The 26,681-nt window shown below is 34.5% G+C and overlaps 1 protein-coding gene across 9 annotated transcripts in view; it reads right to left on the reverse strand.

Annotated features, from left to right (window-relative positions):
- Nucleotides 1–26,681, reverse strand: part of LOC110373018 (transient receptor potential cation channel subfamily A member 1) — a 113,386-nt gene that overhangs the window by 75,505 nt on the left and 11,200 nt on the right. For all 9 annotated transcript variants that reach the window (XM_049838812.2, XM_049838798.2, XM_064043168.1 and 6 more), the window contains exons 2-3: nt 12,246–12,415; nt 1,041–1,193 (exon numbers count right to left, since the gene is read on the reverse strand). In XM_049838812.2, the coding sequence (XP_049694769.1) occupies nt 1,041–1,193; nt 12,246–12,395 (303 nt within the window). In that variant the 5' untranslated portion in view covers nt 12,396–12,415. The remainder of the gene's footprint in view (nt 1–1,040; nt 1,194–12,245; nt 12,416–26,681) is intronic.

Genomic DNA, 26,681 nt, shown 5'->3' on the forward strand with positions numbered 1-26,681 from the left:
AGCAGTGGACTGCGATAGGCTGATGATGATGACACACACAGAAGGTTTTGTTCATTAGTTGATATCACCATGAAAAGACCAAAAACCAAATATGGAAAGGGGAGGAAATATTTTACCTTGCTTCTTGTGATATAATGATGTTCCACAGAAATTGTTATCGACATGATTTGTTAACTAACACATACATACTAGACGATAGGTGGAATTGTGGTAAAACTTGTCTTTCATTTCCCATTCAGAGGGTCATTAGTAACTACACATAAGGCCAAAAGGGAAAAGCTATACCTAATAACGAAATGAAAAGTGGACATATCATACTAGAAAAATATCAGAAGAAAATATAATTCCACCAAACCCAAGACCTTAACCAACTTTGCAATTCTTATTCAGTGCTTGGCCATTTACCTTGCACCTGTCATACTGCACTATCCCAGGTTAATATACCAAGAAATTCACCTTTTACGACCAGCTCCAAGAGTCCTGCAGTATCTAGATTTCTAACAGATGTTCCAACATTGACGAAAGGTTTGTTAACCTTACACGATAGAAATTCCTGAGGTAACGTTTTGCGAAGAATTTTAATATTGAAAACTTGTGGGTACAAGCTTATTGAATTTCTTGTGAGTACTTACTTTTAAGATGGCAATTCTCAAGTTGATTATTAGTCATTAAAGAGTTTGGTAGGCTGTTATGAGGGTTGCTTATATAATAAAATAACACAAACTTCTTCACCGACGTCGTCTTCGAGAGCGTATATACAAACTTAGATACATGTAAAGTTTTTCCAATCGATTTTCTCTCAGATACAAAATAATATGCTATAGAGATAGTATTTATTTTCGATATAGCAATAAGGAGTTTATCATATAACTTGCTGAATGCAGTTAACTATAACAACGAGCATGTCCAAAGCCATACATGTAGCATCATATTTTTTGTTTGTTATTTGTAGTTTAGTTAAATTTAAGTATGTATGTATACATAAATACAGTATATCTTATAGAATCTTTGTTATTCATTGCCTTAATAATAGCACTTACCCTCAGGATTCTGAAGGGACTCTCAGCCAGAAGACAGACCTCCCCAGACGCAGCCTTATCAGGTTGCGCAGGCAGCATGATCTGCAGCTCACCACCTGGGTCCACCTTCTCACGATTATGTCGGTTCTGACCGGTTAGCGTCCACACCCATTCCTGAAAACAAGCAAATTAAAACTTTAAGCGGATTGCTTTAAAGTATATTTTAATAACACAACGATTAGAGTTCGATAAAAAAATTTTGAAGAAAAGCAGGTAGGTGTGTTAGAAAAAATAACAAAGGGTTTTACTACAATTAACTAACTTCATCAGAAACACAAGCTTTGCTTCGTATAATCTTATTAAAAGTTTCAACAGTTCACATAAGTACTTTTGGAAAAACATTGCATAGGCGTAATTATTTAAGCGTTTTCAATTTAAATACAGTCTATTATGGTAATTTCGTGAAATGTATTAATACCTAGTGCGTAATAAATGTTAACCTTTTATCTATGAATGTGACATCAGAAAAAAGAGACGCCACACCACATTATTTATATTTAGGGTTAGTTAGAAACATGCTCTTTTCATTCTTATGTGATTTACATACCGGTAGATATTCTGAGAACTATTTTGTATTATTAATTTGATTAACAACACTATGAACATGGACACTTCTGTTCGTCGCGCAACACAGATAAAACTCGCGGTTTCCGAGGTCCCCATTTATCTGATAGTGAAACGAGTCCCGAAAATAGACATTTCCTCAATCAAAACATGGCACTTATCAGGGAGCTTTCAATAGACTGTTTATATAAAAAATTATAATATTTACAACTCTGACATAAAGATAGTACTTCCTTTGTATCATAGCTGCCTCGTGCCCAATTTTCATTGGGGCAGAAAGATACCACAAACAGTTAAAACTAAACTTAGCTAAATTTAACGTTTTTTGCAAAGTAAAAACTGCTTACCATTTAACAAAACCAAAATCATTTTGATACCAATCAACAACATTATAATTTACATTTCAGATTAGATATCCAACTTAGCTTTTCCGTTTCACTCCGACTGTAATTATTCTACTAAGCATTTAAACTTTCACGGGTACTTGAAGACCATCAAACCTTGGCCTAGGACTGAGCTAATTACCATTGAACTTCAACTTGAAGTTTTAATAGCGAAGTTCTAGAACCTTCCACGTGGCGTTTAGTAGTGAATGCGTTTCTTGCACCAGCAATTACGGTCACAATGCAATGCGCCCTTGTTCTGAACTCTTAGAAACTTTTGACTGAAACCCTACTAAGTTCCACAGTTATAAAATTATTCTTCTGTTAAGAAGTTGGTTGCCATGATGCTTTTTTATGATATCATGCCTTAAACGTGTCGCGCCCCGAGCAATCAACATGGTACTGCAAGGTTTTTATGCGTAACAGTAACCTTTTAAAATAATAAAAATAATTGTAAGCTCCCAAAGGAATTTAGCCAAAAGCATGACTTTGTTGTCTATTACAGTCATTGTCCTCACAATTGGCTTATGTTTTTAAAACATTATTTTACAATACTCGTTTTACAACAATATTCAGGAAAATTCTAAAAATATTGTAGTATACTTTTCTGGTCTTAACTTTCTAGACCGACCTAGCCCTAGATCAACCTTTGTAGCTGGGTTGGGGCTATGATGCTTTTTGGTTGCTATTAAGTTGCTGCCTTCGGCATCCCTACAATATAGCATCTGTAATAACATCATTAATGACATAAAATAGATCATAATTTATTTTTTACCAAAAATGTTCAACAAGTAGGTACGATATAAATCGTACTATTCTCTCGTATATATAATCGTACTAGTCTTTTATGTTGATGTTTGTTTCTTTCAATTTCTTAAGTAGCATGTGACGTAAAATACACGAAACATGCATGATATTAAAACAAAATACACGTGAAACTCTTATCATTCCTTTTAATCGCAAAGTTGATCCAATTATGCAATAACGAAAATGATCCATTTGTTTTTCAATCACATTTCTATGCCGCGGTAAAGTTTTCATTTATATGGAAAGTTACGTTTCGAACGGGGAAAGATCTTAATATAAACTAGAGTTCTTTGGGATTTGTAATCAGATGTCACTGTTGTATTACTCAGTTGGCTCGAAAATCATATAAGAAATGATTTAACTATTATAGCTGTAGTCGACCTCTTTTCACCTGTTTGAATAAAGATTATTCTTCTGAAAATTAGGTGTCAATGTACGTAATTCACGTACCCTCTGTAGACAGAAGGCTATAAATATATTGCCTCAGTTACGCCCACGATTTGTTCGCAAATAAATTATAAAATTTAAACTCTAGGAATGGTGAAAAGACGATGTTTTGCTGAACTTACTCATCATGATCGAACTGAATACCAGTGTTTTACGAGAAGCGACTGCCTATCTGATCTCCTGAACTTGGCATTCCAATATCCCTAGGGTTGTCAGCGTCTGATTACCTGTAACGTCTAGTCTACCAGAGATGTTCAAGTGACAGCCAAGACTTCAGTTTATCGTGCCATCTAAACAACGGGAACTTTCTCATTACTCATTATTCCAATAACTTTTCCGTATTAAACTCATCTTTATTCTAATCCTAAGTTCAACATGCTAATAAATACAAACGTGATGTTGTTATGTTAAAACTGCTAAGTGCTCTCAACTTTCTTCTTACCCTAGTGACAAAAAGCGAACACTTATATTAGAAACAAAGGAATTTTCTATATTTTTATGAACAAGAAAATCCAATTACGACTTTATCAAAGGAATTGAACATTCAAGTCAAGCTTTTATCGTCAAATAAAATGAAGTTACTATGTGTACAATGTTTAAGCGTATTAGTAATGTTTGTTTTAAGGGAACATGCCAATGTAGTTTGAGTTTACAAATGTTTCACGGTTCTGTATGTTATAATTATTTAGATATTTTATTAGGAAAGATATAAAGTATGACTGGTACTCAACTGTATGTTAGCTAGTTGTCAGTAAAATTATCATTTACCCTTTACGCTCTTATTATAGATCTTTATATATTTAGTGGTTCTAGGGTCAACGCCCGTGTAAGTACCTACCTAACATAAATACATTTTACATTGTCAGTACCTAATGATAATTCTGGGATTATGAGTTTGTTAGCATTACATACTAACATGTACGACAAAGTTTATAGTCAAAAGTATATTTGAATGAATATTATGGATCCAAGGACAAAGTTTATGGGCTACATTAGTGGATTGAAAACGTTTCCTACAGGAAAATTCAATTACCTAGACATTTACCTGTACTATAGTTTTTTTCAAACTCACTATGATTGACCTTTTAAAACAACTTAGTGCCGTGCAAACTACAAAACTAAAATGTGGTTCCCCTTAATTGACTATAATAAGTTACAGGCTAGTTTAAGCCATTTGCTGGCACACTCTTAAGGACTTATAGGTACAAATACATCCCACAATATCTACTTCGTGGAATTAGTTTTTATATTTAAGAGGAATGCCACAGCCGTAAACTATATTAGACAGACACCTAACTCTTCGAAAATCATCTCGCCTGAAAAATGTTTCTAAGATAGGCTTAACTTATGCTCGTCACGAACCTATCTCACAAAGTTTTGAAGTACATATCTCCGACCTACATCATTTTGAGGCCCTTAAAAAGTAAAAATGAGGTTTTATGTCACTATAATATTTCGAAGGCTAGTCTTAAACGTGATCATACGATATTTTAGTGTGACCTAGATGAAATGAAATACCTAGCTAATACTGGTAGACTAATGTCGTTTAGTCCAGTTGTTTTAATTAATTTACCTTGAGCTATCTTGAAGCCAGGCTTATGGTGGAATGCGATGGAGAAAAGTGATAAGATAATGGACTTAGCAACTAGTATTAGAGGACTTCATTCATTCGTTGGTTTGATACGAAAATAGTTTTAATTGTTTATACATAGTTCTTTGTAGACGTTTAAACATCTAACTCTTTCTATGACGCTTTTATTGTTGGGAAATCATCAAATGCCGCTGTGGGTGCAACATGAGGGAGTGTCAGTATCTTATTGACTTTAAAACCCACCATGTCCCTTCTTAAGCTCTTTATGTACCAGAGCTGTGGTCACTCTTTCGAACCATCCCCTGGTGGTCTCTATGCAGCTTTAAGCTTACAGCGACTGAACGAAATCGGAGGGGTAAGTCATAAAACACTTTTAATTACAGTTTGTATGTTTAACCCCTCTGCTCGACAAGATTTTGACATATGACTATACCGTTGATTCGGCGGGATATTTTGAATCGCGACATGGAAGTCAAAAATTTGTACTAACTTTCAACACATGAATTTTAAGTCCGTAATGCCTGATTAGAAGTATTTTACCTATAACTTTAGAGCTCACTTATTTGACAACAACGTGCAAAGGTCAAATGGGGTCAGTTAATTCAGAAAAATATAATAATTACGGTGTTTTTAAGTCTATCGAAAAGTTAGGCATTTCAAATTTGGTGAAAACTTACCAATAAATAATCGCATCACTTTCTCAAACACAACACAAACGTCATATTTATAACATTTTCAATCCATTGCAATACATTTCGTGCACTTATTTATGTTCAATAACTAAAAAATCAGCACATAAAATACACAATAAAAATGAACAATATTTACAAGATCAAAGTCACAGACAAGTAGAGTTTGGAATAGAGTTTTATTTTTTTTTTCAATCATCGGTGTGCATTCGATACCTAAATCGGATATTTATTATAAATAATCGAATACCAATTTTATATATTTTTTTTAATAGCAACTTATTTCAATTTTATTTATTAATTTTAAATTATAGGTTCAATTTGTTTTTGTTGTTAAGAAAAAAGATATTTAAGTTTTATGAAAGTTTTTAGCATTAAATTTTTATATGTATTATTTATTTTGGTGTTGCGTCATTCGTAATAATTTTTAACTTTAATTGAATTTTTATTACCTATTACGGAATTTTAATTTATTCTTATATTATTTCTGAACAATTCTAAGATTTTTGTTTCGGCGGAGGGTAAGCCTGCTCATAGAGGTATTTAGCCTACTTCAATCGATCTCAGTGGCGTGCACTTGGAGAGGCCTATGTCCAGCAGTGGACTGCGATAGGCTGATGATGATGATGATGATGATGAGGGTAAGCCTGGTGTTCTGAAATATAATGCAATTTGTAAACTACCAAAGTAATGTACTTATTTGATGATGAGAAACAATAATAATAATAATTGATTGATTTTAAAGTCACCAAATATTTTTAACCGAATCCCAAAAAGGAGGTGGTTCTCAATTTGGATGTTTGTTTTTGGTCGAAAGGGTATATTCCCCATATTTGTTATTAGGTCCAGGATCTGATGATGGAAACCTTGAGAAATCGAGGGCAACTCTCGAAAATTGTAAGCATAGATAAGGTTATAACTTGACACTCAGATGTATGTCTGATAACACTATGAAACAGTAAAGGTTTGGAGCTGACCTGATGATGGAGACCAGAGAAGGTCAAGGGATCTCGACAACCGAACTTCTCTCGTCTCCATCTCCTTCACTGTTGCAGAGGCCTCGTAAATACGAATAATATAAGCACAAACACGAGAAAGTTTAAATATTCAGTTGTCGAGTTCCCTCGAACTTCACTGGTCTCCATCATCAGTTCAGCTCAAAACCTTCACTGTTGAATAGTGCTACCAGGCAAACACCTGAGTGATAAGATTTCAACCTATGTATTTCTGCAACTTTCGAAAGTCGCCCTCGATTTCTCAAGGTTCCATCATCAGATCCTGACCTGATGATAACGGGACCACCTCGGAAGTATACGCTATCAAACAAAAAAAGAATCATTAAAATCGATAAATAAATGGCTGAGTAATCGCGTAACAAACATACAAAAAAAACGGTCGAATTGAGAACCTCCGCTTTTTGGGAAGTCGGTTAAAAATAAGTCGGCGGCGGCCATCTTTCCATCTTGGACCAGCTTTCGATGAACAGCGAACTATTTGCCCTTTCAAACAATGAAATCGTCATAAAATTTTGCGATAACTACCTACACCTAACTACGGCTCTCGTCAAATAGCTTTGCCGCTCAGTTAAAAAGTTGGAAGTAACGAATCGCCATTAAGTTTGGCAGGTCTACAGGAATCCTGCACATAAAACACCCGAAGAAATAAATAAGTCTTCATTTGCCGTCTTCAGAAACCCTAAAAACCGAAGATTTTTTTTATTCCGGCTACAACGTATTTTCTACCACTGATTTTCTAGCATTTTTTTCAAAATAAATTAAGTCATTTTACTTTTCCTAATTTATTTTCAGATTATGGTAAGTACCTATACAAAAGTGCAATTTAGTAATATTATAATATAAAATTATTAAATCGATTCTTTATTTTAACGAATCGGATCATTCGATGCAAAACTTCTATCACCGTCGCCATCTTGTCTATGCGTCTTCAAATTTAAAAAAACAACTAATGTAAACAAACATGGCGAGTTCTATCAGAATTCCCGGTAATTACGATTGGATTTTAAAAAGGTATATTTCTAACGGGATGCTAAATATGAAAGGTTTGAATGCGTAAAAATAATTTAAATTTATTTAGTTATTTTATTTAGTACTCACAAATGTGGTTTGATTGGAAAGAAAATAAATATGAGCGTAAATAATTAGGAAAGTGTATGACTGATTCGCAGACCCCAATTGGGGTCTAAACCGAGCTTACGGTGACATTGATGTTCAGACCCCGATTGGGGTCCGCTACGGATTTGACGGTTAAGTACTTTACTTCTAGCTGCAGTATGTGAGCATCTGAGTTGTTACGTTGGGGGATCGATGATAAATTTCACAGCGATTACCTCACGTCTAGGACCGTCTTTTACCTTTTGTTTATAAATATCTACTTCAACATAGCTTTTAAGAAAAAACTATAAATGAGTTATATAAAACAAACTAACACTATTAAACTTAAATGATAAACAAACCACTTAAAAATCTATTCACGGATGAACTCAGTTGATCCCTAAAAACGTGAACCGTCCCTATTTAAACATGTTTAAATATTAAAGGATCCATTTATACCAATCAGGAACGCTCATGATCAAGGTTTTATAAATCGCATTACTGGAGAAACGTTTACCTATTTATTCAATCAATTATATCCTTAGAAGAATACTTGGATGTTTGGATGGAACATTTCGGAGATAATTCATAAACAATGCATTTGGAAATCCGAGTGTCGTAAGGAAAGACAAACATTATGAGAGGAAGAAGATGTTCAGGACTGAGCGAAGTGAAAGAAGAAGATACTGAAAGAGGAGCCCGTCACGAGATGGGACAAATACTAGGAAGAAGAAAAATAATGTATTTTGAAATTCACCAATAAAAGTACCAAAATAACATCGTCTTCTCATCATCTGCCTAGCCTATTGCCAACTATGATGTGGTCGGCTTCCAGTCTAACCAGATGCCGCTGAATACCAGTGCTTTTTACGAGGAGCGACTGCCTATCTGACCTCCTCAACCCAGTTGCCCGGGCAACCCAATACCCTTTGGTTAGACTGGTGTCAGACTTACTGGCTTCTGACTACCTTTAACGACTGCATTCTGGATTTTATACTTATGTCAAATATGGTATGCCTAATTAGTACGCTATCTAAACAATATGAAAATAATGTTTCTATGGCTATATACGTTGTTAATAAATAAGTGTTTATTATTCTATTAATTAAGCAAACAAGCAACGTAGGTGTTAACACGATAGCGGGTGCGAAACAATTAATTAGCATGTATGAAGCCAATGTCCCTGGGTGTCTAAGCTAAATGCATAGCTTTTACGATCGCGACGGACGACTAATCTTTTAAACTTTGTAATTACATCAAATAAAAAATGAAATTCTATTATTAACTATAATATTATAACCACCATGGGGTATACCTATGCACAGTAGAAAAGAAAAATATCCCAGAAAAGGTTGTTAATTTTTACGTCTGCAAGGTGGGACGGCTGAACTGATTGACTTGCAATCAGTAAGGGAGTTGTGGGAGGCCTATTGAAGTAAGGGAGTTGTGGGGAACCAATACGGAGTATTTTTTAAGTTATGAGGAATACTTCTCGTGATGGGTTTCTACCGTAGAGATGGAACTGATTTGTACTTACCGTTGTAAATTAATATTTTTTTAAGACCGTGTGGTAATAACATTCGACGTAGTCAAAACTAGATACTATGCTTTTTATATAAATCAAATTAATTTGATGAGAGTTTAACGAATAATTTATGAGCAAATATATACCTTTTTTCTGCTAAAAAAAACTATTAATAAGCCACTTCAATTCTCAAAATAGGCACTATTTAAATACCTTTGCAAACTATAGTGTACAAAATGAACAATAAATTCGATTAAATTGGAGTAATTTCTCAAGCGAGTAGATTTATTTTTAACTTTTTATAAAAGCTCAATCTCATGAAGTCTTTGCCTTTACGTCAACCTTTACGTCAACGAGCTGATCGAGGCGCTCAGTAGAGAGCGTGAGGGTTGCTACATTAACGGAGTTAGTTTCAATAACATTAGCTATGCCGATGACATGGCTCTCAGCACTGAGTGCCTCAGTTTGTGGTCTCAGAAGGTTGCTGGCTATCTGTGAAGGCTATGTTAAAAGTCACGGATTAGTCTACAATGAAAAGAAAAGCGTAGTCATGGTCTTTGAAGCTGGTGGTCGATGTCTGAAAACAATACCTCCTGTGAGGTTGAATGGTACGGCTCTGCAGAGGACCTATAATTTTAAATATCTTGGCCATATATTGACTTCCAACTTAAAAGATGATCAAGATATTGAGAGGGAAAGAAGGGCGCTGTCGGTACGAGCTAATATGATTGCTCGCAGGTTTGCTCGTTGCAACGTAGCTGTGAAGCAAACTTTATTCCGTGCTTATTGTACCTCCTTCTACACGTGCAGCCTGTGGGCATCATTTACTCAGAAGTCGTACAGCGCCATTCGACTACAATAAAATAACGCGTTCCGGGTCTTAATGGGGCTGCCTCGCTTCTGCAGCGCATCAGGGATGTTTGCTGAAGCCCGCATAGACTGCTTCTACGCAACAATGAGGAAAAGATGCGCGTCCCTGGTGCGCCGTGTGCGGGACAGCCCCAACACCTTAGTGCGCTGTATAGCGAGTAGACTCGACTGAATGTGAATCACTGCTGCAGACTTTCCACTTTGGTGATAGATCTGCAGTGGTGATTTGATACAGGCAGTAATCTTAGGTTAGGATGCTTTGTGTTGTAATTTACTAACATAGTAATTAAGTAAAAATTGTTACTAACAAAATGAGTCATGGTCACTTGAATAAATGAATTTAATATATATATTTGCCGCATGCTATGGACTGACTTGAAGATTAGCGAAACTGGGTACTGGTTATGCTGATTTCCTAATCCACTCCGTTCCTCATTCACTTATAAAGAAATACCTATAAGTAAAATAAAAGTCTTAAGCGCAAGTGATGAACACCTTTTTATAAGACCTGTGTTTATGGTCATATCAAAATATTAGGTTACTACTCGCTTAGCAGTTAGATTGTTAAATGTCAAACGTGTGTCGTCAACGTGCACAAAATGCACTCCATTTCAGTATTGCCACGTGGATGTTTTATGATGCACCTTTCTAGAACTTTTGCGGATATAATCGTGTCATCACAGACAGTGATGCATTATCTTCTATCTTTTGAGTGGAAGCAAGAAAACCTTTACCTCTTGCACTCATTTGAATTTATCGCTCAGATACACTAACAAAAGAAAAGAAGAAGGAAACTGAGAGACCTACAAGCTAGGTTTCAAGTAGAAACTATTACACCACAGAAAATGAAACTGTTATTGTATAATTCAACGTATTTCATTTGTTTAATTTCGAAGCCATATGGAGGCATTCCTCCAAAACTGATACAGTTCCAGCAAGTGCATTGGTAATAAATCACACCAAAATCATGACCACACAATAGATGCTACTGGCCAACGTTCCTAACCTTGGCTGCATATACCGTTTACTTGTTGCTTCCGCAAACAGTCCATAAACAAAGCAAACAAGCTCATAATAAAGTCGCCACGATGTAATCTTGCAGTATAAATCAATTCTCAAGTGTAGTTTACTTGTTACAGATTACAGATGGAAACATATTGCGAAATCTATGAGACAGTAAGCGGTTTTGTTTCGATATTGATCTTAATAAAAGTCGGAACTATTGTGTCAATAAAGTCGAAAATATTGTGTCAATTGAGTTAGACAAATAAATATCTAGTTGATGTAGTATTTTAGTTTCTCCACTGCTAAGTGCATGTGTGGGTAATAAAATGTTATTTCCCATGAATTGACAATTTTCACAATTTTACAGCAATAGATAGAATTAGCGGCACATTATAAAAGTTGCTCCATTTACGTTTCACAAAAAAGATGATGATAATTCAAAAGATTCAAATCTTGTTTTCATCTGAATTCCTAACTATGAATTATGGACTAACAGATTACCTCAAAACGATACCTTCAAAAGGTGGACTCTAGTAGCTATGATATTATAGACGATTATAATCGCCTACTTATCAACTTTAAATTTTAGAACATCAGTTACATTTGCAATTTTGTTTTATCTTTTACCTTTAGGCTTAACGCGCACGTATTGTAAAACGCATTATTTTGTCAGTTTTTTTGGAAAACCTCGTTCAATATTTACAGTAGCCTCGTGAGTAGGTATTCATCGCTTTCCCAACCCGTTTTACAAATAAACTACTTTTACGACATACTTAGCGTACCTACTTTGAACGCGAGATTGGGAATTTTCTTGCGTAAGTAAATTTTTAAAAGGGTGATTTTTATACGTATGTCAGGTGTCGTGTCTCGTTTGATGGGAACAGTAATACATAAAGGAAAATGCAGTGTCAGGAGACTTCTAAGTAAGTGGACCCTATTCGAATATTCATAATGCTTCCGTATAATTTATGTTCATTTCTATGAACAGATTTAACCAATGACAATATCCTAAGTATGTTGAAGTAAACTCACCTATTAATGTGTGCGATACTTGATTTGTAATTTTTATAAAAGCTCTTAAACTGCTTCTGAGTTACATTCGACTTCTTAAAGAATTTGTTTCCTATTTAAAAGACACGCTATCCCCAACAATAAGGTTCAATATAACTCTTACCGCAAGTCCTCGCTTCCTGGGCGTAGTACCGAAGTTGTGTGTGATGACTTGCACTGGGGGCACAGCTCCATCAGGAGTGGACAGGATAGCTGGCCCGCGGACCGTGCGCTGTGGCACCGGCCTAGCCGCACCACCGCCTAGCAGCCACATGGTTGGTATAACATTAGATACTGGAACAAAGAAAATAAATGTTAGTTTTGAATAAGGCCAGGTCATGTTCTGTAAGGGTGCGGGATTGTTCCTAAGATTTACAGCGGGCGTGGTACTTGGAGGGTTCCAGAAGGAACATGGTAGGTTTAGTCAGTAAGAGTCTGACACTCTCTAGCGATGCACCCATTGCGGGAGGAGTAGGTAATTTATTGTTTTCCCACATACCTACACATAAGTTTATTCTTTTGTTTCTCCCCAGGGAGAAGCCGTTTAAATAATTTCCGAACTCACTCGTTCCCAAAATATATAAGTATAATACTTAAAAACCATTTCACTCACTAACATGTTTTGTCGGTAAAAGAAACAATTTAAAAAAAATGACCTATTTTAAAATATTCAAACGTAGTACTAAAATATAAAAACATACATGAATCCATGAAGAAAGATATGGTCACGACTATCAGCCAGTCCGTCAGTCAGCTCAGAAGATAAATGTGTGAATCACTATCGTTTGGATCATCCACTTTTATAGGAAAGTGAGCCATGGTACTCAACGATGACTATGGAACTTTAGAGGAAGCATGACTATGTATATTTGTGCAAAAGGATGTGAGTTTATTGGTCACGAGGGCTGTGTAAAACCTTTGATTTCATTGAAATTCTTTGCTGTAGTAAGTACTATATATTGGAAGTGTAGTATCAAAGATAGAACTTCGAAACCACCTAAGCAAGGGATAATATAAAATTTCAGCTTATGTAAGACAAAAATAGTATGCAGATTAATGAAAGTGTGGTCAAAAATGCTGCTTTGTGCTCAAAATTCTTTATCAGTGAACCATGATAGGTTAAGGTCATCCATTTTCATAAAGAGGATTTAGGTATTTGGGAACAGTGCCAATTTCATGAACCTAAGAAACTATCCTGGAAATATGAGAAGTTATTGGTGCAGGTTATTTGGCTATTAATCATATTTATGGATAGTTCTTAACCTCAATGTTGGTACAGACTATAAAAATAATGTCGACCCTAAAATATTACGGATAAGGACACAAGTCTTGTTGTCATTGTAGTTAAAGCATCAAATGTAACTTTTCTCATCCTCCGAGCCTTTTTCCCAAACTATGTTGGGGTCGGCTTCCAGTCTAAACGGATGTAGCTGAGTACCAGTACTTTACAAGGAGCGACTGCCCTATCTGACCCCCTCAACCCAGTTACCCAGGCAACCCAATACCCCTTGGTTAGACTGGTGTCAGACTTACTGGCTTCTGACTACCCGTAACGACTGCCAAGGATGTTCAATGACAGCCGGGACCTACAGTTTAACGTGCCATCCGAAACACAGTCATTGGCGTGTAAGATATACTTAGAAAGTACATACAAACTTAGAAAAGTTGCATTGGTACTTGCCTGACCTGGAATCGAACCCGCGCCCTCATACTCGAGAGGTTGGTTCTTTGCCCACTAGGCCACCACGACTTGTAAGTAAATGTAACTTTTCTAAGATAAGTAATTTCTAAGTTTATCTTGGATAGCTAAAGCTACTTACTGAGAAGCTAAAGGTAAAACCTAAGGCCTTAAACAATCGTGGTAATATTAGCGATCATTCATTTTGTACGAAGAGGCTTATATACCCTGCAGGCAAATGATAATGTCCCCTGTTACGTATTAAAATTAACATAAACAAACAACTTTTCCTCATAATTATAATTAATTGGTCCTTTAGTTGCCAACCAAACAACCGTACAAACTAAAACACCAATTTTTCATAGCCACACGTACCAGGAACTCGTAACCCTGAACTACGGGTACTCATTCCATAATTGCGTCACGTATCGGCAAATCCCCTGGCCAACATAAAAATAAACGAAAATGACAACATACCAACACAAATTAGTTAAGCAATCCATTAAAATAATACGACTAAAATTCAAGGAACTATTAAAAGTTCAACGATCTCTAAATACACTGAACCCTTATCCCTGAATATTAATTTAAAATAGTAGTCCTTAATTGGTCTTTTACAACATAATTTACAATCGATTGCAAACCAATTAGAGGAATCCTAAGGACACGCGACATTTTTTTGCTACCAGCTCGTCACGTCAATCAAATTAGTAGTGCAATTTGAGGTCGGTTATCAAGCATCACTTCATCAAGTAATGGTGCCACGCCTTAAAGACTGAGAAGGTTGCGCAGTTATACCAGTCAATTACTGGAAAACGCATCAGTTCAGTGTCCCTACTACCCGGGATCTTCATTGTGGAACGTGTCACGGTGACAGCCGTTTATTGAAAAATTAGATGGATAGTCTATGCAGAGGAAGGGGATGACATTGCATACAGCGTCAGGCGATTGCTATAGGACATATTAATCATTCATTTTTATAAAAGCTTCGCAAAACTGCTGATGGAAGATGATAAAGTTTTTAATAAGTTAATAACATCGATATTAATGTACTATCGTACTCGATTATATCATCCAAACACTTTTCGTATCCCAATGCCATTGTTGCATCTGCCATTAGTACCTACGTTATTGCAACTCCTTCATCGTGCATATGTACAAAACAGCTTTTCCGTTACAAATCAGTAGGTAACAATTAAATGTTTTTAAACAAAGGCAAGCTATAAAATATAATAATAAAATTGAAGCACTGAGTTATTTTTAAAGTGGATCGAAAGGATTGGACATATTAATTTTATAGCTAACCATATTTTACATTGCAAATATAAATTTATTAGTTGATATTACGTAGGATATTAATAAAATTATAATTGACCTTCATCGCATAAACTGGTTTCAACTTGACCTTGAAACGTTAAACGATTAAAATTTCAGTCCCTGAGAACTAATCCGGCTTAATTTATTTGGCAATTTCCTCCAATATAATAAAAAGTATTACTTTCTCTCTGGAACGGGCTTGACGTCTAGATTTACTAACTTTTAAAAAAGACACAATAGTGTTAGAATATTTTGAAATAGTAAAAGTCTTTACTTAAAAAATAGACCTTAGAGGTAAAATACCAATCTATATCTGTTACTAATGAACAAGATTTCAATGTATGTATGTTCTTCTTAATATTTTAAACCAAAAGTACCTATTTAAAAAAACTTTTTATTTTAATCTTTCGGTATTTAGACGGTAAATGAGAGTTGATTCACTAGATACCCTATACCTACCTACATTGTTGTTACTAACCGTTTTCAGTATAAAATACTCCCGTTTACTGTTATACAAAACTGTAAGTTATTCGCGATCGTTCACAGATTGTCTGTAGAATATAAAGTACCGAGAAATCGATGTAAGTTTAATGGATGGCGGTGTCTAAAGGAAAAGCTAGAAATATGGTTTAATATAGTATGTATCCGGGTTCAGTTGGTTCTTTAACGACTATGGCTGTTGGGCTAAGTATTAGTTGTGAAAATCATACGTAGATCTAGTTATTTCTAAATAGCCAAATCATACATGAAATTTAATTAAAATAATTTGGATAGTTCAAGTAATTATATTAGGTAAAAATTATTATAACTTTTTCATATTATTTCTTCTTTGATGTAATGACATCGAGTCACAGATTTAATAGAATAATTTGATTAGGATTATTACAGCGCAAACATATTTTACAAAAAGTATGCTTTGTAATTATGTCACTATTTGTATTCTACTTTTAGTTTTTCAACAAACCTGCAGCGATATAGATGGGAGACCAAAACACACTACATTGAAATCTTGCTGACATGTCTTTTAAACTGTACCCTTATGGTACTGTAGGAAGTATTTTCCTTCCTGTGTATGTAATAGCTCCCAACACTACTTTATAATAAAGGACCACAATCTAAAGAACAATTAGAAGAAACTACAGAACCTCTCACCCACACAGAGGCTTTATAACAAACCTTCACCGCACTGGAGTACGAAGAAATCTTAATTAAAAAGACTGTCTAGCATTTGAACTGTGTCGGGCAGTGGCCCCATTACTCTTGTTTGTGAGAAACTAAACTTCCGACAAGGGTTTAACTGGGTTTACCATTTGTGAACAAAACAGTTTAATGCCTCACGGAATTTACAACTTGTAACCTAAATTATGTAATAGGTACGCGTATTTAAAAATCACGTTCCAACCTAATTCTCTTAAAACGGTGTAATTAAGGTAAAAAGTGGGCAAATAAATCAGGATAAAAAATATTTCGAAACGGAAATTCGAAGGAGCTACTGTCTAAATTTTGTTGAGTCTTTTTTAAATATTTTGGTGAGGCTCTTGTCTATTGAAGTTGTAGAAACACTGAGTAAAGCTTGTGTGTTTCTATCAAAACAACTGCACTTATCCCAACACTTTAGTACTCATTACTTCGTACACGTAGTCATTCCTTTACTACGTTCCAATACAATCTGCGGATAAAAGCGCTTATAGAACGACAAATCGTTGACGACTTGATTATGCCCAGGCAATGGCTTGCCATTAGTCGTACCAGGAGTGTTCTCAAGTAAACAAAAGATATGGAAAAAAATAATCTTAAAGTAAATTCTGTTCTAGCAGTCAAGGATATGAGATATAAATAACATGAAGCATATTTTACATCCTATTTATATCCTACTAATCCTACTAATATTATAAATGTGAAAGTTTGTAAGAATGTATGGATGTATGTTTGTTTTACTTTCACGCAAAAATTGCTGGATCGATTCGGTTGAAATGTAGATAGGTGATACCCTTGATTAACACATAGGCTACTTTTTATCAACACACCACGCGAGCAAAGCCACGAGCGGAAGCTAGTTGAAAATAATTAATTAACCGACGCGACGGTCAGTTTCACGTGTTGAAGGAAACAATAACTTTATTAACCATACACGTTGAAAAAGTTGGTACCTATCAATAAAACGGAGTGACCCGAATTCTGTCACCCATTGAATGGAGATTATCGCTTAATTGAATCCAAATTCTGCATTGTTCTGCCAGATTGATTGTTTGTCTCCGTAGCTTTACCTCTCTAGGTGGAAAGCACACATCTCTTATCTATCCCTAGTGAGTTGACTTACTCCGTTTGATAGTAAAACGTTTTACATCAACTGTAAGGAAAGTTTCGCAGCAGTACCCCTTCTAATTCTTACAAATAAAATCAGTTTTATCTAGAAAATGCACTGCGGTTGAAAGTTCAATCAACCTACTTACGAGAGACGATCTCATATTGACGCGTTCAGTATCAAAATTGATGTTTATACTTGATTGAAGTTATTTAAATCGAGTTGGCAATCACACGCTGTGGTAACAATATTATCCAGATGAAAAATACCCTTCTATGTTATGAAAATCTACTGAAGTCCGTTCAACCGTTATTGTGGGATAATGTACACTACAGAGATTTTCTACTTTGATTTTCGTCTTTGGACATTATAATAAGTACCAGATGTGTATTAAAAAGCCTTGGTCAAGAATCGACAAAAATATTGTTAAAAGCGGTCTAATAAAACATCTGAAAATCACATTGATTTAACCCTTAATTTGGCAAGCATAATCTTTATCAAATTTTATAAAAAAAATACTGTAGTCTAATTATTTGAGGTATAAGGAAATAGAGAAAAATATTCAAAAAAATTTTTTTTCAGTAATTGCGCTGAAATCATATGTATCTTATTTTACACATTGCCAAATACGGAGGAAGGTATAGTTTTTCGATAATGTATCTAAAAGGATACATTACCAAATCGGGGTTATAAAATAAAATAGTTAATTGGTAAGAAAATTTATTTTTTGACATGAAAATCGTAAAAACAGTTCCGTTGTTTAGTTAGACATAATCTCACATTATATTTTATCCGAATCCAGTGAAGGTGTTGAGGAACTACTATAAGAATCATGTTGTATTCCATAAACTGGCAATGTTGTGTCACTGGCTGTGTTATCTTCCTCATTGTCTGTTGTGTCACTGTCGTCCGATCGTGCATTTCCTGCAGGAATCAACGCTAGAATGCGCTTTGATCTTGCTCGTTTTAATACCTACGAACAAAAAAATTGCACATGCAATCAAACCAAACCCAAGCAAACTGAACACTGAACTGTTTATATGAAATTATGTCAAAAATTATGCAAAAAAAAATCTAAATAAAAATTAATTTTATCCTACGGAACCTTACATGCTGTAGGGTCTCACATGCGTGTAGTTAATATTTTTTTATATAAAAATTACGAGAATTTTAACGTGCGATAATAGGTTAACTTTTGGCAATGTGTCTTTAAAGATACAATGTTGTATAGTCGACATTTGAGCAAAGTATCTTTAAAGATACATTGAGGTTTGACACCTTGTCATGGCTCGATAAATACATTTCTATGCCATTATTTCAGCTAAATCGTTAGTATATTACGTTACACACATAAAATAGTAAGAACCTGACATCATCACATATAAAAAATAATAAAAATCAATAAAACTTACAGCTTTGTTGTTCTTCGCGACCGTCATTTTTTCAGGTTGACGTAAATCGGGATGTCCAGTTGTTGAAAATGCAATAGACTTACTTTTCCTAGTGATGTCATGAGTCAAACTTTATAATTAAATCGATCGATTCAAAAAAACACAATTATTTAATGTTACAGATTTTTTTTAAGTTGTTGTATCTTTAAAGATACATTTCCAAATTAAGGGTTAACGAATTTCATTCTGAAAGCTAGTTCAGAGTTCATTTTTAAATAGAGCAGAATATTATCTGACAAACACTGTGTCATAACTTTTATACGAATTGTTTTTGTGACATCAATGCATGTAAAATTTATTGTTCTCTTGATGAAAACAAACGTTCAAAAGATTCCTAATAATAATTTTGTTTTTGATGTGAACCATATTTGCGTACGTCATAGTATCTTATAGATACCATACCATTTGTAGTTAATTATGTAGTAGTTCCAATAATATAAATATCGTCATAGCATTTGTGGGATATTTATATTATTGGAACTACTACATAATTAACTACAAATGGTATGATAGAACTATTAATAGATTACGTCCATAGGTAGCGGGGTGTCCGAGAGAACTGCTACTTGCCGCGTCCTGATAAAAAGAAGCCCGGTGTCCTTTATTATGCTCAGTCTAGAGTATTTGTGAACCAAATCTCATTTAAATCGGTTTACAGCAATTTAAATATAAAATTCCGAAACAAATAGTCACATTAGAGTTACTTTCGCATTTATAATATTAGTAAAGATCATCAACCTTCGCTGATTTCAATAATTTTATTTACTATCTTGATTTCCTTAAATTTTTATCCACTTATAAATAGCGTTAGATTCTATTTTTATCACGCTAGATGAAAATAAAACTACTGAAAATTCTGGGCAAGTATCAGCATAATCAATTACACTCGAGTGGTTAAATAAACTACGATATTTCTTATAAACTCAATTCAAAAACTTTAGATAAGGAAATTTAGAATTAATGACATGTGTGAAATTGATAATCAAAAATAATGAACTGAAAAGAGACGCAGCGGTTTAATAATACAAAAAATAATAAAAACAAAACCACCTACATAGGTCAACCATATTTTTAGATATTGTATTTATTTATAGAATAGTACCTTCAAATGACTAACGGTTTAGGTAGGTACTCTCTGATTGGTCCACCTAAAAATGTTAATGACAGCAGTTAATAAAACGAAACACACCTTTCTGAAATGTGAGCTGTAAAAGCAAAACCCACACATTTTGCACCTAAATTAAAATTGGTAGATTCTTCCAGTACTTACTTATTTATGTCAATTTTAACATTTCCACTTTTCACATGACTAATAGGAAGTCACGTTATGAATCAACGGAACTATAGATCAATTAATTTAAAAGTCACAGTTAGCGTACCCGCACACTGCAAGCTTTTACTCGACCGATAGTTTGTTTGAGCTTATAAATCTGTATAAAGTTGAGTACGCACATTACAAAGGTCAGGTCAGACCGACAGAAGAAGAAACATGGATTGGAATCAAGATTCTTTTAAAAAAATCTTCTGTCGGATCAACTATCGGCCAGCTGTTAGTCTTGCAGTGTGCAGTTAATCTTAGCTTTGAGAAATTGTGATTATCATAGCTCTTTATCTGCTTTTAGAAGAGGACTTTCCTTATCAACAACTATGTCTAAATGGCTTGTATGACGATAGAATACTAATATAATGACGCTAGATTGATGGGACAAAGGAACACGTAGCAAGCAACGACTCTTTATAATGAGCTTGTGCTGGGAAACTAAATAAAATTGTAACTTTTGGACAAACAATTTCAAACTAAAGATCTTTTACTTTGCTTTTTACTGCCTTGTGTAGTTTTTTTAGCAAGTCGCTATTTATGCGTTGCCACCGATAAAAAGTAGATAGTATATTTAAAAATCCTAAAAAGGACACAAAACCGGACGAAAGGCAAAGTATCACGTTTTTTATTGGACACTGAAATTCATATTTCGTCCCGTGCGACATTGAATAATGGAGTCTCACACACTGTTTGCATGAAATATCTTAAGATAGCCCTCTCTATGTACTCGATATATTTACAGCCGTTTATGAGGAAAACTAACAGAAGGAAATATGATGGATGTGTTTAATCTAACTAGGAATGAATCATCTTGTGATTATGAGATTGTTGAGGTAAAGATGTTCCTTTTAATTGGGTTACTCAACGTGTGTTTAGAACCTGAGTGATTTGGCATTTAGTACCCTAAAGTACATATTCAATGCTAGTTATAGTATACTGTAACTGCCGTCCGTACGTGCTGCAACTGCATGAAATCAGCCGCAGCTCTACTACTGGTTTTTATATATTTACATGAAACCGTTTAGTATCGAAGCGGCAGCTGTTTGTGCAGTCGCCCATAGATATCGACTGATTCCGTGCAGTCACTGCAAGTGCGGCTGGCAGTTGCAGTCAGCAGTAAGCCTTCAAAACGCACCTTAACTATTGTTTTTGATAACAACAAAATTGATCTATCCATAACCAGAGTAAAACTTTTTCAGAATACAAATGATAAATAGTTATTTTTTAATCTATTTAAAGTATACCTTTCAGTAAATACATACCTAAGGGTAAACCTTTTATCTCCTTTAAACGTGATCTTCCATACCGAGGTCGGATTTTACAAACTTAGCGGATTTGCTCCCTAATATGACTACGTCGAGCTTAGCTAACTGTGTGGTAAAGGTAAACGAAATTTATTTAGTGGGATAGACCTATATTTTGTGTGTGAAAGTATAGTGGTATTGAGGTGAGACTGTGGTAGCTTTATTTAGGCAACCTATAAAGATGAAGGTATCAATGTTTTTAGTAAAAGTAAATGGTGTGTTATGTTTATAGATGTATTAACAAGTTTAGTACATAATAAATATTGATACGACAATATGGCCTTTTTAATGTGAAAAAAAATATGACATAAAAAATTACATTCTTCATAAACAGATCAAATACTACACTGATTAAACGAGAAGTTAAAATCATATCTTTGAAGTTATTTACTTTGTCACGTAACCCTTTTTATTTATTAATTTGTAAAACAAAATATTTCTTTAGAGTTTGAAAAGAAGGAATTTAGAAGAATTTTGGTATGGCGCGTGAACCCTTAATAAAATTGGGACAACAGGACACAAAAAATACGCTTTCGACATAAGGACCTTGTATTTTCAGGCACAGGATTAACGTGAAAATTGTAGTTTGTTATAACGTATGAATATACTAAAAGCAGATGATTTGTGTACCCTGAGGACCAATGAACCTGACCCAAAAATAACCATATAAGTTGAGAACAGTGAATACTTTGTATTCGACCCTAAATAGTGGAGACGACGCAAGGCTTCGACTGTTGATTAAGCTATTCAATCACTGAATAACAAAAGCGCAAGAAATATGTAGATGCGGTTCTTTTGTAGGGTCGGTATGTTTTTTAATTTACCTTTTTTGTGAAATGTTGTTAGTAATGTCTAGGTCGATTTTTTGTCATAAATAAATTGACTGTCCAAATATTGTCTTCCAATGTCTTGACGTAGTAACCTGAATAATATTTAAGCTAGATTAGGTTACTGCTTATTTTTTTTTTAATTTCAAATTTAGAAACGATTAGCGCTTTCTACCGTTAAGTTCGATTATTTTCAATATCGCTACTAAACAACAATCGTTAAAATGCTAATTAATTATTACAATCATCAATTCCATCTTCAAAATTTCAGTTACATTTTCATGACATGTATACCTAAAGGAATTAACTAATACCACATCACGAAGCTCAAACCAGTTGCCATATCAACTCACTTCACACAGCGATGACGAAGCGTGTACATCCACGTGGTTCTTTTGGGACTTCATAAATTAATTAAAAGCATTATATATATAATTTGGATGGTTGGGCAATCGCCATTGTAGGGTTGGGTTAACGTTTTACTATGGCGGTTCGAGGTGAAAATTGTAATTAATTTGTTTGAACCTCGTTTGTATCGAGGTTAGAGGATTTGGCTTTGTTTTAAAATCCGCGAATAATATCATTTAGGAAAACACTCGGAGGTCACGTGCAGTTTGCCTTGAAAAACTAAAAACAACCTATTAGACTATTAATCCAATTGAGTATTTGCATTTTTCCACTTTTAACATACAACGATCAAGGTATCGAGGTCAATCTACTAAAGTGTTTTTAGTCAATTTTTCTGAATAAACCAGCATTTGTTTACAAACCAATACCATGGTACAAGTATTGGTACTTTGTTCAATTATATTTCACACAGTTCATCATAATAAAGGAACCGTTGCTGGCACTCTATAGAGCCATTTAATTTATATTTCTTAAGTGCTTGACTCCTTGCAGTAATACTTCGCCCTTGACATACATAAATGAGAAAATGTGGGTGGTTTGATTTTATATTACTACTAATAGCTTGGCTTAGAAAGTAAAAATAGGCGAGTATTTACATAACTTTAGGCGAGCACAACTGTTGCATGAGCCTTGCAAATTTGATAAGTATGCCATTTAGATGACTTCAGAATACCATTCTTTGAAAAATATAGTAGGTATTTAATTCTAAAGTGTTGCAGTTTATTTTAAAGATACCTATCTCCCTGCTGGCTACATAAACTATATAGAATGCTATCTAAATAAATATACTTAGTCCATCTACCAAACTTTACTGATTGATGCGTTCGCGAGCAAGGCAAGGTTGGAAAGCAAATATTGTAGAAACAATACTTTTATTTCCACGCTATTTGTTAACTATTGAGATAGTTGTATCATTGGATGGTATAATATTAATGTACAATTAATGTATGTTAATACATGGATTAATGTCTGTTTCGTGATCGTTTAATGTCTGTTTACAGGCACTCAAATATCCAGAATACATCAAAAGCTCCAATTAATAGTTGTCAACTTTCAGATAATCACAAAAGTTCAAGCACAAACTTCGCAGTTGAGTTATAGTATTCCTTTTTTCCTTCAGGGAATATGCTAGAAGCAGACTCAAATAACACCTGTATTTTGCCTTTTTGGATACACGTACACAATAAGACATATGTATGTTGTACGTATATGAACTTACAGACTGATATATTAATCTTTAGGGTTCGAACATATGTATGTTGCAAAAATAGTAGAAATGCTAGGAAAGGTTTTAATCAATTTTGAAAAATCTGCAGTGTCAATTTGCATGAGAAAGAGTACTATTTTTGGAAAACGCTGTCTGAAAATTGGTTCACAGTTTTGTCAAAATTGCTTCCAGGGGATGCTGAAAGGCGAGGGAAATTGGGAAAGACAAATAGTTTAGGCTCCTATTTTTAGCTTCCACCTTTTTTAGCTGATTGAGACTTGGTAAACGTAAAGTGCTATCTATCACCTTAATACTGTCGTATACCTAATTATAACTAAATATAGAATGAGGGTTCTTTAATAAAATGGTTATTTATATGCATTTATCGCAAATAAACTTTTAAATTGATATCATCATAATAAAAACTAGAATAATAGGTGTCTTTTTCATCGAGCGGCATCAAAATAGAACGTCAAAACATCATGTTTATTACGCCAATGTACCAATAATAAACAGTTAGACATAACATTGTTAAGGTACGTTTTAGATTCTAGCTGCCGACTGATATCTGACGTCGATATCCGACAGCGACTGTAGGTACTGCTGTCGCTTCGTTCCAAAACAGTTTCATGTAGATGCATACAAAGCAATAGTGCTGACAACATGCAGCCGCGGCATGTGCGGTCGGCAGTCACTGCCGGTAGATAGAATTCAAAACGTACCTTCAGATTTCAATCTATTTTCGTACGTAAAGTGGTGTATGTGTGATGTTTACTTGTTTGGCAACGCGGTGACAGATAGCCTGAGCGTGTTGGTTCAGGTCTAAAGGTTAACGGCTAATGTAATAGCAAAATATTTAAAGGGTACTTGCTAAAGGAATTTAAGTACTTTCCCAATTCGAAAAGTGGGTTGGAACTAGGTAAATTTTACTATTAAATACTAACTTGTATTTTTTTATTTGTACGTCAACAAATAGTTTGTATTTCAAAAGTAAAATAATCTTTACCTAACAGGTCACGTAAGCAACGTAAGAATAACTGTAGTGTAAGTTTTTATAAAGAGCGCGTTTTGATTCAATAGTAGTGGCTACCGTTTCATGCAGACCGATATAGTTCATATGGTGGTATGAAGGTACGATGGTACTGAAGAGATTTTGACATTGTTCATAAAACTCTTGGGGGGTTGCCGTACCCTGAGTTACAAGGGCAAAGTCATTATACAAGGACGTTTTGTCAAGCTAATCGGCGAAATTATTTATCAAAGAACTTCTTATCTATTACACCTTAGCGTAACATGTTGGTTAATTCTTTATATAAACAAAACAGAATAGGAGACAGCAAAGAAAGCATCATACCATTTTAACGATTATCCCCTTACAAAAGCTCCCGGGCAAAAACAAAACACTTTTAACAAACAAATTACAACAGTACTCATGCATTACCAAATAAACTTTCTTTAAAAAGGACCCTCTCCATTTTCTGAAACACATATTGTGGAAAGATAACAACGTTCCCGTAATATGTCGTGGAACGTGGAATGCATAAAAAGCGTTCATGACGGTGGAGTCGTAATATAAAGAGTGTTGTACTCTTCGCTTCGTCTGACTTAATGGCTTCTGAATGAAGAATTGCTTCAAACTAATCATTTTTTGTAAGATTCGATCGGATAACGCGGACGAATTTTGGTTTGTATTGAGTTAAAGGCAATAACTCAGTGAATCAAAATAGCGTAGTTTAAACTAACATCTACCGCAGCACAAACAGTATTCAGTACATTCAGGTGGAAAATAAGAAACCGCTACTAGTAAATACTCCACTCACGGCTCCAAATCAAACGTGGATTGATACTATTCACAAAATCCTCGATATTTTATGACAGGTCGCAGTAATTCTTTTTTGAGGGATTTAAAATACCTTATAAACCGATCGTATCCAGTGTGCATGAAAAACCACATATTTATGAAACTATCGAGCATTTCATAAACTGAGTAGTACCTATGTATTATAACATCACGCGGCGAGATCATGAGTCGAAATTAATAAGGGTAACCCAAAAGATACACGTGAGTAAAACTGTAAACATTAATCATATTTATTAACAGGTTATACGTACATACAGGTATTCGTTTACCAGAGAAGGTACATGCCTACACCGTCCCTACACCCACACTTAGTTTATTTTGTTGCAAAATATTTTGCAATAGTTTATATCTACACCAGTGTCGCTAATCAGTTAAAAATATGGCCTATTCTGTTGATATCAACTTAAATGTTTATGTTGATAGATATATGGACTATTTCACAAAATATTTACTTTACCATCCCGAATATTTTTGCTTCTATCTTGGCTTAAAGATAGTTTTTAATTACTCGGAATAACGAAAAAATGTCTGGTCTCATAGCTGACGATCTAAATGCGGATTTTGTTAACTATAAAAACAAAGTCTTTGATATGAAAAAATCTGTGTGGAGATGAAAGGGATCTTCTCTTATTTCCGTAAAGACACAATTACAAGTATATATTATTATACAGATTCTTTGAGACGCAAATCAGTGAATGGATCAATGCGGGCACTGAATTCAAGTATAATGAGTATGTCTGTCTAGGTAGATATGTATATTATGTACTTATCTGTTTTAGCTAGATACATATTTCTTTTGTTTCGAGAATCAATAAAGTACAGGTACAGATTTCAAGGCTTTTAAAATGCGCATTTCTTTTATACAACATTTTCTCTCGGTA

The sequence above is a fragment of the Helicoverpa armigera genome, chromosome 1 (assembly GCF_030705265.1).
Source record: "Helicoverpa armigera isolate CAAS_96S chromosome 1, ASM3070526v1, whole genome shotgun sequence".
NCBI classification, from domain to species: domain Eukaryota; kingdom Metazoa; phylum Arthropoda; class Insecta; order Lepidoptera; family Noctuidae; genus Helicoverpa; species Helicoverpa armigera.